Source organism: Phyllopteryx taeniolatus, chromosome 16 (genome assembly GCF_024500385.1).
Source record: "Phyllopteryx taeniolatus isolate TA_2022b chromosome 16, UOR_Ptae_1.2, whole genome shotgun sequence".
Classification (NCBI taxonomy): Eukaryota; Metazoa; Chordata; class Actinopteri; order Syngnathiformes; family Syngnathidae; genus Phyllopteryx; species Phyllopteryx taeniolatus.
Genome location: NC_084517.1, coordinates 6,673,308 through 6,691,810, shown reverse-complemented (window position 1 = coordinate 6,691,810; position 18,503 = coordinate 6,673,308). Strand labels below are relative to the sequence as shown.

At 44.8% G+C, this 18,503-nt stretch overlaps 1 protein-coding gene across 1 annotated transcript; it reads right to left on the bottom strand.

The window, feature by feature from the left end:
- Positions 1-6,569: 6,569 nt before the first annotated feature.
- On the bottom strand, positions 6,570-18,247 carry gng13b (guanine nucleotide binding protein (G protein), gamma 13b). The gene is made up of 3 exons (XM_061749754.1): positions 17,855-18,247; positions 10,894-11,020; positions 6,570-9,496 (listed from the first exon to the last, which is right to left on the bottom strand). Exons 2-3 carry the CDS (start codon positions 10,989-10,991, stop codon positions 9,391-9,393), a joined length of 204 nt encoding a protein of 67 aa, XP_061605738.1. The 5' UTR covers positions 10,992-11,020; positions 17,855-18,247; the 3' UTR covers positions 6,570-9,390.
- Between the last annotated feature and the right edge of the window lie 256 nt (positions 18,248-18,503).

The following is an 18,503-nucleotide window of genomic DNA, read 5'->3' as shown; positions in this document are numbered from 1 at the left end:
CCAGCGCCGATGAGTTGGCCAAAATACAGCCAAACTAAGCATGTACCTGGGCTGAAAGGTTTTCTTTTTTTTTAAATCTATACATTTATTTCAATGATTGTCTTGTTATTAGTAGCAATTATTATTATTATTATTATTATTATTGTTATTAATAATAGTTACATGTCATAGATTTACATTTTGCAGTTGTTTGGGTGTAAGTAGTGGAATGCATTATAGTTCGGATGAATAGAAATTGTAATATAATAAAGTACTTTCAAATGACAGTTCATAAGAAAAGATTTTGAAAGTGACGTGCAGATGTGCATCCCAAAATAAAATCCAAATCAAATGGATTTTACAGTGGTTGAAAGTGAGTAGTGCATCCTGCTGAAGGCGTTCGTGATCTATGCAGTTTCTTTACGTGGCCGCCAGATGGCAGAGTTCAACCACTTTCAGATCATACTGCTGCTTGAAAATGAGCAAAAAGTACAAAACATAAAAACAACATTGTACATATTCAGCTTTATAACTCGATGGCGTGTAAACTCAACATGAAATTCACTTCCGCTCGCTGTCTGTTGTCCTCCTTTCTCCTCATGTTCAGAAAATAATACCTTACGTTGCAAATACAGATGGAGCATCAATACTGCATGACATTCTTTTTAACCCGAGGAACTCTAACATTGAAGGCTGTTATTAGACACACGTTTCTGTGGGAGATTCTGGAAGTTGGAGACTGGACTTACTGCATTCCTAGCAATCGGTTCTCATCAGCAGGAATAGATACCCATTTATTTGGAATGTAAACAACAATCTTTGTTTCACTTGAAATTGTGTCAGCATTCCCCATCATTAATGTATACACGTACTGTATCCTGTGTACATTGGTCATCAGTCAAAACCTTCTGCAAAATCTCCAACATGAATGTTTTCTAAACTTGTGCACTGATCCATTGCCAAATGGCGTCTTTGGCAGGGTCTCCCAGTCATGTTCATTATTTTTGCTTTTTTTTGCTCTCGCCGTTACTTCCAGATTTGTATTCACTAACCAGACCAAGCTTCATTCTCAGTCACTTTCATGTATCCGTCTGCTAGTATCCCATTTGCCATGGACTATCCTGGTTTTTTTGGGTGTTTTTTTTTGAAGTAGTCAAAACAGGGAGATGTTGAATAAAGCAAAGGACAATAACAGCATGGGAAAGTCTGCAAGAAATAAGGCAGAAGAAGAAGACGACGATGTCGAAGGGGGAAAAAAGTGTTGCATTCTTATCTTTGATTGAAAAGAGAGAAAATGGATTAAAGAAGACAGAGAAAAAGAATGACTGAAGGGGGAGAACAAGAAAACGAGTTCCTGCGTGGTGCCCTGAATGTGTGTTCAAGTGGGTTAATTCTGAAGGACAGAACTATGAAAGATTAACACCGAAACATCATATTTTATTGAGACGTCCTGCATTCACGGGCATATGGCTCCAAACAGACGGACTCAAAATGGTTGTGTGCCTGAGCGTCCCGCTTGCTTCCACACAAAAAGACTGCCTTGTCGGTACAGCATGTACTGTGGAAAGTGCTTTCGCTCCAAAATAGCGACGTGGCTCGTCAAATCTCAATCAGATAAGCCTTAACTTAACAGATGACTACTACGCTGACTAAATGCTCGCATGCTGGGTTTTCAGCCACTCACTATTTAATGACATGGGTAACCAACGAAGTCAAACGGATGCACTTAGATTTACTGTATAATTGGAGCAAATCCTTTTTTATAGATCTTTGCTGTACAAAAGAAACATTTTGACATATTTTGTGACAACAAATGGACATGCAGAAACCTCTGGGAATGTGGCTGTCCTCCCAAAAATCATTCAACAGTCAAATATTATGGGGTGCCAATAGTTTAGTGCATAATGACTTGACTTTGAGATCAAATGTTCACGCATGCGACTGACTAGTCGTCGAAGAGTTAAGAGGCGCCGAACCTCACGAGTACGGACGGGTGCAACGGCATTGAGCGGACGTTTCATTGTAACTTGACCGCATGCTTTTCATTGGGTCGTTAGTCACTTGAATTTCACAGAAACATTCACTGTTCCAGGCCACAATAAGACCTGAATTTGACCCTCGAACATCATCATATTTTGTGAATGTCTTCATCGGAATAGCATGCTTCATGTTTCAGCACTGTAACAAGCTGAGCTAAGCTGAGTGATGCTGTTACTGAGGGCAAAATAGATTTTTGTTCCGTGTGGGTGTGACACACTCTGCTGCTGCATATCTGCCTGACATTGCTTGTTCCCCTTCAACAGTCCATGCGTCCATCCTATAACATTTCTCTGACGCTTATCCGAGTCAGTGTCATGGGGGGCTAAAATCTCGCCCGCATCAATCGTCGTCAATGAACGTTCTTGAGCCCTCTTGAGCAAAACCTTGAACCCCCCCCCCCCCCAACTGCTTGGGTGAAAAACGCCATTGCTGCATGACCTTCACTTTGAAATTCAGAAATTTCCCTTGACGCTCAGAGGATTGTGTTATGGAATGTCTGTGACTTGTCTGTGTCATTGTTAACACCCCCCCAAAAAAAAAAGAAGAACTATAGTACACGTGACAGAACCTCTTTCTTCTATTGCTGGAATCAGTCTGTTCCCATAAGAAAATGACAATAAAAGCCTTTTTAATTGTAGATGACACGATATATATGTGCGATGCTTCATCACCAAGCACTCAACAAGTCAAGTCAAGTCTATGGGCTCTATCTTCGTGACTGGCGTAAATCCGCCGCAGCGCGTGGCGTAACACTGAGACGGTGTTGGTAATTTCGGGGATCAGCGCACCCTAGCACATTCAAAAGAGGGACGTCTGCGCCGCTTTTGGGCGTGACCACAGCCAACTTCAATCCTGTCCAATGAAAGCGTCTCATGTCATTTCCTCTAAATGTGGCACACTCACAGTCTCGCATGGATACCTCTACCGGCACGGTACAGAAAATGGATGGATGGAAACCAAGTGTATATAGACAGTATAGGCTATGTTTCTAAAATAATATAAAGTGTCATTAAGACAAAAGTCACATGCACGCTGTAATACATGAATGTGCCTTTAAGGGGCTTTCCCTAGTGTGTGACGTCATTTGCCACCTGGTTAGTTCAGTGTTAGGGTCTTCTCCCTTCTCCTTGCGAGTGTTCTCATTTCGTATTTCTGTGTATGACTGTCCTGATCGATAAATGGCTGTTGCAGCTCTGTCTTTCGACAGGTTTCCTTCCAGCTTTTAGTTTTTAGTCAAGTGTCATGTTTACAGAATATGGGAATTATTTATACTGTAATTGATATCATCGTCCATGTGGCTCAATCTTCACACATGTGGTAATAATTGTATTTGTATCGCACATTTCAAAGCAAAGTTACAATGTGCTTCGCAGTGCAATCGATAAGGTGCGACACAAGCTTTAGGATTCAAAGTTTGCATTCCACTCATCTGATTTGTATGCTTAACAGATGACTTCTTGCATCTGTTGGTTGCCAAGGCAATGAAGAACATACAGTATGGCTACTGCAGTGACAGCTCAAAGGCAATGCTGGGTAAACAAGGACTCCCCTGAGAGGACGACAGAAGGTAATGACACCATGGAGAAAAGAACACACACACACAAACTCTCATGGGCCTGGGGTGCTTTAGCGGTTAACAACCCCCGCGCCGACGACCGTCCCGCTGCTTTTCTCACTTCTGTCTACAGTGTATGTGTCCTCTCTCAGCCCTGCATCTTCATCAGGCCCAGCATTCTGCCTTATTCAGTCAGAAGTGGGCCACGCGCCATAGCCCACCCATGCACACGGTCACGCACGTACAGGCACATGAGGGACACCATGCTAATTAGCTCAACTGACGGGTCCCGGCTTGTTCTGCTGTGTGTTTAGGTGAGCCAGGCCGAGCGTGCCGGTAACTAACGAGCGTGTCAGGGTTTCTTATTCTGTCCGTATCTACGGAAATGAAGTTTGCCCCACGAGCGACCCGAATCTCCTGACACCGGGAGTCAAGAGAGGAGAAGGAGGCAGCCGAAAAGGAGTCATTTTATGAAGCTTTTCTACATTCAGTAGCCAGAGTTAGACATTCAATCTCAGATAACTCAATACTTAAACATTGCGGCTGTATATTTCCTTGTAAGGAAAAGGCATGAGGCCACATGCACCCGATAAAGCACGGTCGCAGTCCACGGCTCAGCGCCTAATTCTCAATCATCTCCATCTTTTCGTGCCCTCCATATACAGCAATGGCTTGTACAGTAGAAGCAGGCTTCCTCTTTGTGTTACTAATGCAGCCATGTTAGCCTGTAAAAGCTACAGTGTGCCCAGTACTTTTACAGAATGCTAACATAGCGTTTCAAGTCATTTAGTTTTGCTACAACCGATGTACAATCACATTTCTTTAATTTCATTCACATTATCCATAATTCCCATCCCTAGTGACTTGTAGATAAATAAATACATCTGATCAAGGCACGGTGGGCGACCGGTTAGAGCGTCTGAGCGTCTCACAGTTCTGAGGACCGGGGTTCAAATCCCGGTGGAGTTGGCATGTTCTCCCCGTGCCTGCGTGGGTTTTCTCCGGGCACTCCGCTTTCCTCCCGCATCCCTCCCTCCCAAAAAAACATGCGTGCTAGGTTCATTGACAACTCTAATTTGCCCGTAGGTGTGACTGCGAGTGCGGATGCTTGCTTGTTTGCATGTGCCCTGCGATTGGCTGGCAACCGGTTCAGGGTGTACCCCGCCTCCTGCCCGATGATAGCTTGGATAGGCTCCGGCACGCCCGCCACCCGCGTGAGGAGAAGCGGCTCGGAAAATGGACGGATGGGTGCTACGCTAATCTAAATCCGAGCAGAAATGGTCATGCTCAGGACACTGACACCCATTTTGTGTTCACATGCACGGGCACAAACATTCCAGGGTGACTAATGTGCTTTTGGACGTGCACATGCATGAGCAGATGCGCTGGCATGTGCGTTTCTGAGCGTAAGAGTGTAATCTGAGTGTAAATTGGGAGTCAGAGGGCCATTAACCAGCGCATTAGACCCAACTGAAGGCAGACAGCGAGGAGACGGGTGATGTGTGTGCGGGAGAGGATTTCAGGGGCAAAGGGACAATGGGCGTGTGGATTTAGCAACATGAGGGCGAGGAGGGAGGAGGGATTGAGAGCATTAGTAGGCGGAAAGTGGCAAAGCGGGATTGTGTGAGCTGACCCATAAAAAGAGGGAGCTGAGCTAAACTCAAGATGTCCGTCAGCTCAACTCTGTCCAACAAACGATTTGACACGGTAAACAAGAATTGAAAACAATGACGCTTTTACCATCTACGGGGGAAATAAACGACGAGCTGTCACTCCGACTCGTCCAGGGGTGTTTTCTGGCATTTTTACATTGTTTTTAAGCATTTCACACATCACAATTCAATTAGAATACATTTAGTAAGAGAAGAGACGAATAGTTTGTTGAAAAAAATAGGGCGAGAGGGGCGCAAAGCTGCAACAACGGAACTGCAGGGCACGGCTCATCATAGAAATCCTCTGTATTGTTTTGAATTTTGCTCAACAAAGCAAAAATACTGTTGAACACTTGTAAAAAAATAGATAGATAAGTGCTAGGCCTACAAGTATGAAAAAAAACCCATACATTTCAACAAGGTTTTGTGTGCAGCGCTGCTGTAACCTCAACGTACGTCATGAAAAAGCTGTCACGTGTTCCTGTCTCTCAGTCGTCGGGCTACGGTGGACACAGCACATGTGCTTAGTTGAGTCCCGACTCCCTAAAAAAGAAGACGGTCTATGAAAGTTCATCTGAAACACACCATTGTTCTTTCTCTTATATCTTCTACCTGCCGTTTGTCTTCTTCTTCTTCTTCCTCTTACGCTGCTTCTGTCTCTCTGATGGTTTCTATCCCTAGTGAAACTTCCGGAACCAGTGCTCACTGAACTGGCTTCTGTCGGTCTCGTCACATCCTTAGCCGCAAGTGCGATGCATTTTGAGTTGCAACATCTGCGCTTTTGAATTGAGTTTCACTTTTGCTACCTGTGCTTACCATTACGCAAGACAAGTGGATCAGAGGGCGACATTGGTTTTAGTGGGTGGAAATATGTTTGCAAGTTGTGTCTAGCTAGGTGAAAAGTGCTTGAGGTTTTTCCAAATTCAATAAGACGATATGGTTTTGTGTTTTACCAAATGTAAATCACTAATACCGTGATAGAATCGACAGCACCTCGGCCGGTCGCAGCTCCACGGCGGACCCCATTTTGCTTCAACGGCCGCAAATCTGTTGCATAATCAACAGTCAGTGAAGGCAATCCATTCCAGATGTATCTTTCAGCATCTTATCGATCGACTTATTTGTACCGCGTCGTATACCATTCCTTTTTCCTTCCGTTACGTAGCTTCACTTTCATTTCATAAGGGATATTATTGAGTCATAATGGAGCTGGTAACAACTTTTCTTCTTTATTGATGCAGTATGAGCGAGACTGCTGGCTCCCCCTTCTTCTCAACGGAATCCCCAAGGAACCAGGCTGCTGTGTTTAGTTTTGAAAATGAAGCACACACAAAACAACAAACCTCTCTCAAAATCTTCGACTTTATTTAACAAGAGAAATGTTTTTGCCAAAAATCCAATAAAAAAATGATCATGAATTTATTGCTTGCCATCTTTATACTTGGGCTTAGTCTGATGCATAATAGGAACTCCAAAGCACTCTCACAAGGAATATGGCTAGCTAGTTAGACACAAGTTAATTCTGACATTATAATAGAAGTAACATACACACAGAGGCGTTCTGAATATATGAAAAGAAACTAAAAAGTTACAGTAGTCAAAGAGAAGAAACTTAAAACGAGGGGCAGGTTAAGTAAATCGCATTTGCTGCTTTTCCAGCGCTCGTGTACATGTTTGCTCAATTCAAATGTCGGATAAGAGACCAAACGTAGAATTTCAAGATCGGACTCGAAAGCTCCACACGGAGCTCCGAGGTTCTGCGCAGCGGAAGCCACTTTGAGTCCCTCTTCATGCAGTGAGGGGGGGAAACAGCGCTTGAACGTTCCATCCAATCGTAGAGCTAGGCTACACAAGTTTTCAACAGCTAAACTAATCAAAACATTCAATTAAAAATGAAACATTATTACCTCTCAGTGAACTGTTTGAGGTACCGGACCCCCCCCCCCCCCACCATTTGTCTTTCTTTTAGTCACACAGTTTAATAAATAGGTACAGGATTTTATTTCTCCATTTGCCTTTATTTTAGTCACACAATTGAATAAATAGGACCAGTATCTTTTTGATCGGGTGTTCCTCTTTTGCATGGAGGTGCACTTTTTACAGTACGGTAGGTGCTCCATTAGTTGGCAAATCCCAATTAATTAGCACATCATGGACTACTTTCAATTAAATATTTGCAATGAATTCGTTGTGCAAAAGTCACCCAATTACAGAACAGCCTTCGGGGAGCTGGGTCATCGAGAAAAAGCGATGATAATGAGAGTCATTACAGTACTGCGATGATGTGAGGTTCCCATGTCGTCCTTGTCCTCCTCTTTCATCATTCTCACTAATCGGTGTGTGCGTGCGTGCGTGTGCGTTTTGTTGATCTGTTCAGCCGAGCTGTATTCCTGCAACCGTGTCTCATGTCAACGCTCACATGAGCCGCAATTATACACACAAGCGCACGCACATCCATACCGGGGTCAGCGTTGAGGTCAAGGGTCATGTTCAAACCTTACGCCAAATGTTTGCGTTCTGACAAGAAAATTGTGTCAAAGGCAGCAGTTGATCTGACAAGGTATTGCGGCGTGCGATTCGGTGTTATGAGGGAAACGGAGACAAAGGAAATCAAACAGGAAAGTGAGAGCATTCATCATAGAAAAAAGTCCTCATCAATAAATAAATGGAGCGGAAAAAAAACAACGATTCATAAATGAAAGGGGTCTGGCTGTACATGTCTGTCGAGACAGCGTTTGTATACTGAGTTTGTGTTTGGGTTTGTGTTGTCCATCGGGACTATAGGTAAGGAGCAGATGGAGCATTGAACTCTGGAGAAAACCCGAGCAACAATAAACATACACTCTGACCTAATAACACTTAAGAACGACAACATGCAGTTCTACTGTATAATGTGAAATAGGAAACCCATGCTTTAAAAGTTGTATGAAGCCAGAACTATTGTGGGATGCTAACTTTCAAAGCTGTAAACGTGTCTACGTTTGCTGTCACGGTAAACATTTGTTCCTTCCTGTGATGGGAAAAGGCTTTGGCTTTTGGTGGTCACTATTCCAGGCAGTGGGATCGTTTTGGTATCCTGGGGAAGCTCAACTATTCTATTGTCTGCAAACAACACCGAAAGAAAGAGTGGACTGTTCATATGCTTTAAAATTGGCTCTTTTGTGTCAGAGCAGAATCTATTGATAACAAGTGGTAAAGTTGCAAAACAACTAATCTATATATATCTCTATATAGATATAGAGATATTGTACTTTTAAGTGCTGTGTTCTAATTCTGCCACAAGAGCTTGTGGCTTACATATTGCAGTTCATTGAAATTGCCAATCCCTCTTAGTGTTCATTTGGAACAGTCCAATAGTGTGCCAGCGGAAATTGTGATTCACATCGTAGTAAATATTAATAAGCAACACACTTAGAACTGGGCCTTACTTAACATCACTGGAAGTCACGCTGTCACATTCATGTTTGTAGAAAAGGCTTGTACTTTCTTTCCTACAAGTACCCTAAAGTGGATTCCAAATGTCCCAAAAGGTGTAGAAGGAAGTAGACAGTCCACACGACAATCTTCATGAAGCCTTCACATGGCGTATTAATTCAAGCAAATGAGGGGGGTTTCAATTATTATTCATGCTTTCTGTGAACCAAGAGAATGATTCAGCATTGATGCAAATAATGAGCATTTGCAACCGTAAGGCATCATGTCAGCCACCAAACTAAAGAATCGGTTTACTTTCGAGTATAAAAAGTGAGTTTCAGCGAGCGGCACGTAGTTCAAACTGTGTTTCTCATTGCAGGCACCGAAGTTCGGTGCCTGACAGTGCCAAAGCTTAGTAGCGCACATTAGCTCATCAAGCACGAGCAAATGAAAGCATGTTCATTGCAAAGACGGGATGAAGCATTGTGCCTTGCGGCTGCATAAGTAGCTTGTCGTATATGGGGACATCTAGTAGCCGTATTGATCATTGTCGAGTATTGAACTTGCCGTGAAAAGTGTGGCGGTCAAAAAGTGTGTGTTCGTGTGGCCTCGACGGGGTGCGTGCGCTTGGGACTGTTATACATTCACGGTGAGAGGTTGTGTGGCAGAGTCCTGGGGTCAAGGGGCATCTGGAGGTCCGGAGGCCTGCGCCGCGGGCCAAGTTGCAAGGGAACCGGCTGCTGGGTTCTCCTACAGAAGGATGCACTTCCCTTTCTCCACCCACGGGTTGTTCTTCATTAACTCAGGATTCAGAAAGGGATCCTCCGGGACGCCGTCCTCTATCCACTTCACCAAACTTTGGAGACAGACACAAACATGTTTTCAATTCCATAGCAACTTCATTACCACATAAATCCTCTATGGACTTTCCATCCTTTCCATTTATGGTAACAAAGCAAGGATGCCACACTGGCTTAGAAGCAACTGCAGCAGATGGCAATTTTCTTTTTTGTAACTTTTTTGCTTTTTTTTTATTGGACACATTGTTCTACTGTTTCCTGTTTCACCATATTTAATCTTCAATTGCAGATGCACCGCATTGCTTTATTTTAATAATGTAAAACCGCACACACCTAACAACCTAAAAACTTTTTTTTTTTTTATCTAAATGCTCATTATACCTTCACCAACAAGAAGAACAACACAATATTCTTTAATGCATTCAATTATAAGCATTCTCTTCCAGGACAGAAAAGACAAAGCACACCATGAATGTACATGGATATAAAGTGTTCATATTTTTGTATAATACTCAGAAATAAAAATGTGTATAACATTTTCAAAAGAGTGGTGTTTTTAAGAGAGCTGTCCGATATGAGTTGGTGCCGAACTCGATGATATCATATCATCAGGAGAGAATGTGTCGTTAAAAAAAAAAACCTCTTTTCAATATGATCTCAATGGAGATAAGAATGACAAATGATTATTTCAAACATTCCTCTGAATATTCTTCATCGTCCATGTCATTGAATTCTCAGTTGCCCTGAGAATGTCATTTCAAACGATACTTGGACTTGGGTAGACCGCTCTTCTTGATGCTTCGATTTTCGTACGCATATTTGACACTATGCAGTATAAGACACAGCAACGCAACTTCACATTGACATTTAGGTGGGTTTCCCCCCCCCCCCCCCCCCAATAGTAAACGTATTTGATCAAACTGCTGCTGCACGAACTTGTGATGATCCGAGCGTGTCGGTTGATTGTCGACCTCGAATGCAGCATCTGACAAGAGCAGCTTCCGGTCCACTTCATCTTTCTTTGTGCCCCTGAGAAATCCGCCAATCTATGAACCTTTTAAGAATTATAACGAAATGTTCGAGAGTGGAGATTTACAGTTATTGTTTATTATGTGTTGTGCCAAAGGTCAAGAGTTAACAATCTAACTCCAATTACAAGGAAGAGGCTTTTTCAGTGAATGCCATGTGACTTATTGGGAGGGGGCAGATTCTTTTGACCTGCGATATGCTGCTTTTACACATATTGGAATCTTATAGTCACAATGACAAAGGTTACTTCGGTGTTTAACTGGCACGGTGTGTTCATTTTTCCTGTACAGAACAGGCGAATACAGTTACATGTTTTCCTGCAAGGTGTGTTTTCGGGGAGAGACGTTGATTTGAGCATCTGGTGATTAATGGAGGGATGGCGTCTATTCAAATGGGGTCGCCTATTCTTTTTCCATTGACTCACTCTGTCACCGTTTTGGAGGACTTCTCTCTTTTGAAAGCCAACTGGTACTTGAGGCTCTCCACCTCCTTCTTCATCTGGGGAAGGTCCATCTCATCCATGACTGCAGTCCGGTTTAGAACTTGTCTTTCTGTACACAGTGCACACAAGAGCATAAATATAGGCAGACAACCACTTCAGATGCAAAGAGCGCACCGCGGACTACATGTGATTTGTTGTTGTGTCTACCCGAAGGAGGGAGGAAATGGAGGCTGTCAAATGTATTGAGCACAATCGAGCTAAGCCAGAAGAGGATAACCCACTTAACACTCCTGTACAAACTCAGCAGCTCACACAACCGAAAGACATAAAGCTGACAAGACTTTGGTTCGTTATGTTTCGTTGCAGCTCAGTGCATCATCATTTGTTATGGTCGATTCATGTGATTATTCTATGATTAAAAAAAAAAAAAAGAAGAGTGAGAAAATGTGTGGTGAGAGAAGGACAGAAAGAATAGGATATGCCACACATCCATTTTTTTCCCTTCGCCCTGGACCGCTTTCCAAAAGAGATGTTAAGAGACGGGGAGTAACTCGGAATACAGAGTGACCAGTGAGAACGGGAAGATGTTTCAAGACATCTAATGAACGCAGTGTCAAAATAAATGGACTTAAGCCGAGAGAAATGTCAATAGCCGCCACCTACCCTGGTACTACGGTTCCCAGGTCCCCGACCGGCAACCGGGATCGTGTGTCTTGGGGTCACGGGGCAATGGTGACCCGCAACCGTCACGCCCACCCGGGCCAACCAGGGTAGGCTCCAGCAGCACGCCCGCGACCCGCGTGAGGAGAAGCGGCTCAGAAAATGGATGGATGGATGGATGGATGGACTTGAACCCCCCATCCCAAGTACATGCTTCACCTCTTGTCGTGAATTGTTTCCGGACCATCGTGCGCAGTGATACTTACCCTCATGTGTGCTCTTCCGCTTCTAGGATTCCTCCCGTGTCTCCAGCTTCGCCGCCACCGTCTCCTGACCGTTCCTTGTTCCCGCGAGCCACCATTACACAGCTTGAGCTTCCTTCAAGTAAACTATTTCCATCTACTCCTGCTTTTGGCTCCCGTCCTCCATCAGACGATAACCAATCGCGACAGAACACACGTTTCTGCAGGATCACTAACGGTGACGGATAACTGCAAGAAATGATTTGTCCTCCTCAAAGAAGGCCAATAGCATTGGGGTACTGCTCGATGCGTCTCGTTATCCGGCCAAAGCTCTCGTATTAAAATAGCAGTTTGTACCCTGATAAGTGCTTCCATTTTGACATCTTGGCTCCATATGCAGAAGACCACTTATATGAAGGGGCTCAACAGGAAATACAAGAATAGACAGTGTGCGCTTGTGTCTTTTTTGAGGCACATTATTATACAACACGTCTCTTACCAGTTAAAAAAAGAAAAGAAAAAGGCAGCGAGTGGGAGGGCGATGGCTCGTCCCTGCCTGAGAGCCTGAGATCCAGTTTGAGCCTCCAGAGTCCTTCGAAGATGACAGGAGGATGTTTTCTTCTTTGGAACTCTGTAGCGCACCATCTTTTCCATCTCCACTTTGCCTTCCTTCATCGCTTCACTTTCACCTCTGCACGTCTGCTCGACCATCTGCTTTAACACTCAATCTAACATCGCATCCTTTTCCTCAGACGTGCTCACTTTAGAACTTTTCCGGCATATGTAGTGCACAGCATCTCATTATCAACAGCATCTGCTAGTGTGACCAATGACCAGTGAATGTATTCTGTGCCAGTGTCTAATTATCTGCCACGTTGTTATTTTCCCCCCCTCCTCTAATTAACTGTCTCAAGCTTGTTCAAGTGTTCTCTCATTCTCAGTTTCTGTGGCGGCCTTTTTCGAGGAAGAATGCCAATTTTGGATTCAAGAGAAATGTGGTGAGGAATGGTCGGGAGGGCGTCGGGCACTGCTGACTTGCCAATCAGCCGATAGTGTTGAAATCTCTCGGTCGTTAGATTACAATAACATTTGACCCCAGCCATCTTAAAGGTCCCGTATTTTGGCTAATTAGACCTCCATAGCGTGGCTCTCTAACATAGTGTAAAAGTGTCAATTTCATTTCAAAAGAGTCTCCGGGTCTGTTTGAGCCAGTTTTGTATCCTTTTGTCGCTATTTGGCTAAGACTGCCTGCCCCCTTTCCTCCGTGGAGAAGAGCCACTTGTGAGCGCGCACGTGATTATGGTGACGGCGCCGGCTCGTGGGCGGAGATCTCCACTGGTGACGTAGATAAGCTCGAGGAATCCGAATGAGCTGATTTCAGGCCTCGGCAGAAAAACGTCTGGAACTCCGGAATGCGTGGACGACTTGAATTCCTATTTTCAGGTCAATATTTCAGAGACAATCTTTCATTCCAAATGCTGGAAAAAGTCGCTTTGGCACCTTTAAGCATCTTGTATTGGTTATCGTCACTGCAGCTCTGTCTCGTTCGAAGGTTCAACTGCCTTGAACTGGTTTAGATGTCAGCTGCTGTCTCTTAGCAGCACAGAAACAGTGGTGACAAAAGCAAAGATCGATTATCGCCACCAAGCACAAGATGTAGCATTAATGCTTTTGACAGTGAGCACGATGACATTCCACCAATTTCCCCTTAACTTGGCTGCAAATTGGCCGATTAACTTTGGTGGCTGATCAAGGAATTTATTGTCACATTTTATTGTGAGAATGGAACGATCCAGTCCCAATCAAGATGTCACTTGGTAGCGGCCGACGCCATCCGCCGGGAAGTTGCCTGAACTGAAGAACTGACAAAACAATGGCGAAACAAACCAAAACAGGACAATCCACAAATCCATCTTCTGCTCCAGTTCAGTTTGGCTCGGTAAACGCCGATCAGACTTTGCTGACGTTAATCATGGACAAGAGACAAAAATACTCTCGCTTAAATTCCACTTTCCATACCAATACCCAATAATTACGTTCAATCGTAAGTGGACAATTCTTCATCAACAGCAAGGTGTCTCGTTCCGCGATACATAAGTGAGCCGAATGGTACGACCGCAACCCTGCTAAAAAGGCTTTCCGATAAAAGGCTGATAAATGTGGAGCATCCCAAACCAAAGTCAGCCTCGCAACTCGGCGGAAAGCGGATTCATACTGACTGCCACGATTCCGTCAATGGGGGCCATGCAATCCATTTCAACAACGTACACCAACAGTGTTGTATTTCGAGATCTTATAGTTCATTTTGAAATAACTTGTTAGCCAAACAGTGGAACTGTAAAAGCTCATCTGTGTGGGCACTACACCCACCGATCAGGAATACCTGCGAGCTTTTTGCTGTTCTGTGCGCCGATACTCACAATTGAGCATGTTTGGGTTCACGCCCAAGTACAAGGCAAATGGACAATCCGCCGTGTGTGCATATTCGGCCTCGGTCTGTTATCGGAAAGCAAATGTTCTCGGCTTGAGGGTTCGGAAAATCTATTCTCTGACCTGTAACCTGGATTGCGAATGTGCGGGATATGTCGTCGTCTTGTTGGGTTGTGTATTATCAGTCGGAGTTGCCCATTCTCTTTCATGAGAGCTGTTTTCTCCCTCCTGCTGTGACTTACTCACTGAAGGCTCCTTGTCTATTTTTAGTCCTTTCAAACTCCACAGAAGCATTTTTTTTGTATTCCTCTTCTTTGTTGTTGCACAGATCGGACGTTGCTGCTCTTATAATCCATGGAAGTAACACATTCCTGCTTAAATCCATCGCCAGCGAAATGTGCTATTTTGAAGCTCTTTTTTCCAACTCAAGAGCTTCACACATTCACTTGATTCTCACAACATAGCCCAAAATGTTTGCATGTGCAGATGACATCCTTTACAATACGTACAGTTAGGTGAGAAAAGGTGGGTTGTTTGAAAATTCTCATCAGTATCATCAATTCTGAGCTCGGTGCACATTGTTGTGAAGTGCCACCAGCTACTGTGACATTTCAGGGAACTGCTTACGCTGAAGCCAAACGTGCTGGGAGATATTATGCTCTACGTATTGTTGAGCAGCACTTATGGTGGAGTGGTACATTCGCCTGACTTTGATGGAGGCAGTGTGGGTTCAACTCCCGCTCATTGATGTTATGAATATGCGAAAGAATGGTTGTCAGTCTCTCTATGTGCCCTGTCGCTGACGGTTGCCCAGTCCAGGAGGTCAGCTGGAATAGGCTCCAGCTCCCCTGGACGCGAAATAAGAAGGAATTGTGCTTCCAGCTCCTGGAAAGGCCATTATGAACCTTTTCGAGGGGGCGTCAATTACTCACAGATTTTGGCTATTTGCAGCAGGACCCCAGCAAATAATGTGGGTTGACGGCATTAGGGGCCCCGCCGTCTCCCCGCTTGTGGGGCTGGAATTGATTCCATTTGAATGGAAAAAAATGCCTTCGGATCTCCTGGATCGTGCCGGATCTCTTCGGGCGAGAGGCGGGGTACACCCGAACTGGACGCCAGCCAATCGCCGGGCACATAGAAACCGACAACCATCCGCGCACACATTCACACCTACGGGCAATTTGGAGTCTTCCATCAACCTAGCACGCATGTTTTTGGGGACGCGGGAGCAAAAAGCCACGCAGGCACGGGGGAGAACATGCAAACTCCGCACAGGATTTGAACCCCGGTCCTCAGAACTGCGAGGCGGACGGGGTCGCCGAAAAAAGTGTACGTTTGTGATCCAATTGGACTGTAATTCGGCAGCTTGGTGACGAAGCGCTAACTTCATTTGCTATTTTTAAACTACCCACCCCCTAGCTCCACCCCTTGTTGTCATGGTAATAAAATCCGTACGCAGCAAGTGCTTTAAATGTGCCTCGTTGAATGCAAATTAGGGAACGCCCAGAAGTTTAGTGTTTTATGCGTAGAGATATTGCAGATCGGCATGCTAAATCCTTTATGTCTAATGCATTGGAAAGATAATGCATTGGGAGTGGCTTATGGGGAATGTAGGGTGGTTATTGGATCGGGGGTATGTAGGTCACGTAGTGATTTGGGTTAAAAGCATCCAGAGATGAACCTCTACGACCCCCTTTCTATTCGCCGCAACACACTATGAGAGCCGTCTTTGAGTGCTTCATGTGTCAAATCACATCGACTTTAACGCTGGTAGAAAGGGAGGGGCTTTCAGTGCTAACGCAGTGAACCGATGGCGGATGTGATGCGAACAGGTGCGAGTGAATGAAAGAGTTCAAGGCAAAGCAGAGTGACTCAAAGGAGAGAAACCGAGTGAAAAGATTTGTCTTGCCTCTTGTAAGTGGAGACTAAAAATAGAACGGAACAGGCAGAGCTCCTCTGACCAGCTGAGAGTGGACATTGAGAATGAAGAGGCTCCTTGCTGTGCGAACCGGTGCACAATAACCACTGTGTGCAACTGCTGCTGCGTGACGCCACATCGGTAATGCCCACGTGGGAAAAAGGTCCAGATCGATACGCGTCATGGAAGTCGAGCGAATCCGTCAAGCAATGTCTGTCCTCCTCCCTCGTCGTCTTCTTCCAAAAAAGAAGGTGAAGATGGAAGAAAATATGGACTTGTTTCCTGTTTGCCTATGTACGCCAGATAACAGCTTCCACTCATTTGGAAAACCGCCGGGAGTGTGCCTGTGGTTCTCGCCCTCCCCCACCTGTTCAGAGAAGAAAAAGGGGGTCTTTTCCAAAGCCTTCCCACAAACCTGGAAGCACACCTTGTACAAAATGTCTATGTAGTCTTAATACCCGCAATTAAGGGGAACTGAGAAAGCCCAGAGTCCGATTCGTTAAAAAATGGCTACTCTGTGTTTAGCAGTTGTTTTATAAAAAGGTTTTTAAAAAATGGCATCATAAAGTCTTTGTAAATCATTCGATGACAGTCTGCCACTATTTGGCTAGTTCAAGCCACACCCACAGTGTATTTATAGTTCTGCGCTCCTGCAGTCACCAAGGCTATTTCAAATGGGCAAAAGGGAGCCGTTTGGACTTGAAACAAACAAAAGCTCACCATTGTTTTCGAAGAACACTTTATCAAGCCTGTACAAAGCTGAAAAACAACAACAACAGTATAGAAACCGTGCACACACTTATTATGATGGGAAAAAGGATTGAAGTGCATTATTATATTCACTCGGGGTCCCAGCTGACTTCCCCCCGGACGGGTCGTCAGCCCATCGCTGGGCACATTCGAGACAGACAACCACTCACCCTCACATTCACGCTGTCAAGTATACTTGTTGTCAGAATGGCCGAAATCACCGTGTCGGGCGACCTTACGTATCATGACCGTTTATCTTAATTTGATGGTTCTTTGCCCATAAAGCAGCGATTCCCAACCAGTGTGCCTTGCATGCACGTTAGTGTGCTTGGAGTTATCATCACTTTGTTCCACTTGTCTATGCCAGCAATGTACAGTGACAGGCAGAACAATGCAATGTTCTTCCACTAGATGGCAAACAATTTGTGCATCCGCTTTTTGCACCATTTTTGTTTGCTCGTAAGCTATGCAGTGAGATTTGTACAGTATATGTAGGCCTACTGTACCGTCGCTCAATCGAAATTGGGAAGCACTGCTCCAAAGGGTGTGTCCCAATAGTTTTGGCTGTGTAGTACAAATATCGCAGGAGTTATCTCACAACAAAGGACCGGGCGAGGACCAAAAAGGACTTGGCGGGGCAGAGAGTGCAGAAAGACAAACACATACACAGCACACGCATGCACGGTCAAAGTGTCCACACATCTTCAACCTCGTCCACTTGTCCTTGATTCACCTCTGCTGGAATAAGCGAGGATGGCTACGATTCTTCCCAAACAATGCAAGGGAAACGTGCACAAAGTTCATTTGTGCAACGACTAATGTCAGCATGTCTATTGTTCATTATCTGCAATTCATGACACACATTAATGGTATTTCCCCCCCGTGATTTTGTGGTAATTTATCAATCAAAAACCCGCATCTTTAGTCACAGGTGCATGGTTACCTCACTGATGCTCCGCCAGAGGCTGTTGCTCTTCTCAACTCGGACCGGTGCAGGTACTCGAAAGGGAGGCCACAAGAAAATAAAAGACTGTAGTTGCCGATGTGAAATGCAGTCCAAGCGGGTTTAGTGTCAGATAATTACGTCCGCTCACAAGATCCCCGCGAGGAGAAAGGATAAATCCGCAGCCACCGGCGTAAACAGACGGTCACGAGCCGTGTGAGGAAGTCTGGGCTGGGAGCGGAAGAGTCGCTGGGATGTCAGTAGTCTGGGTTTTTGAGGCTGGAGCTGCTGGAGAATGAAGGAGAAGGACAGGAAGAGGACAACTTAACCAGCTGGTGTGCTGCTGGATGCTTTGTGCGTCTGCGTGTGCGTGTGTCGTGTCACAGAACGATGGAGAGCGAGCGAGCGAGCGAGCGAGAGAGAGAGAGAGAGAGAGAGAGAGACAGACAGAGCAAGGTAAAGAGACAGAGTCAGTGTCTCGAGACAAGTTCAGCTGTCTTTCATCAGTGCCCGTGTGTGCGTGTTACACTACTGCCACACACGAGAGTTCGGCCCAAATATGGCCACTCGAAGCACTCGCACAATAAAAGATCCAACACAGAGCTGTATCAAAAGGCCTGCCTTTGCAAAGACAATATTGCTCACAGTT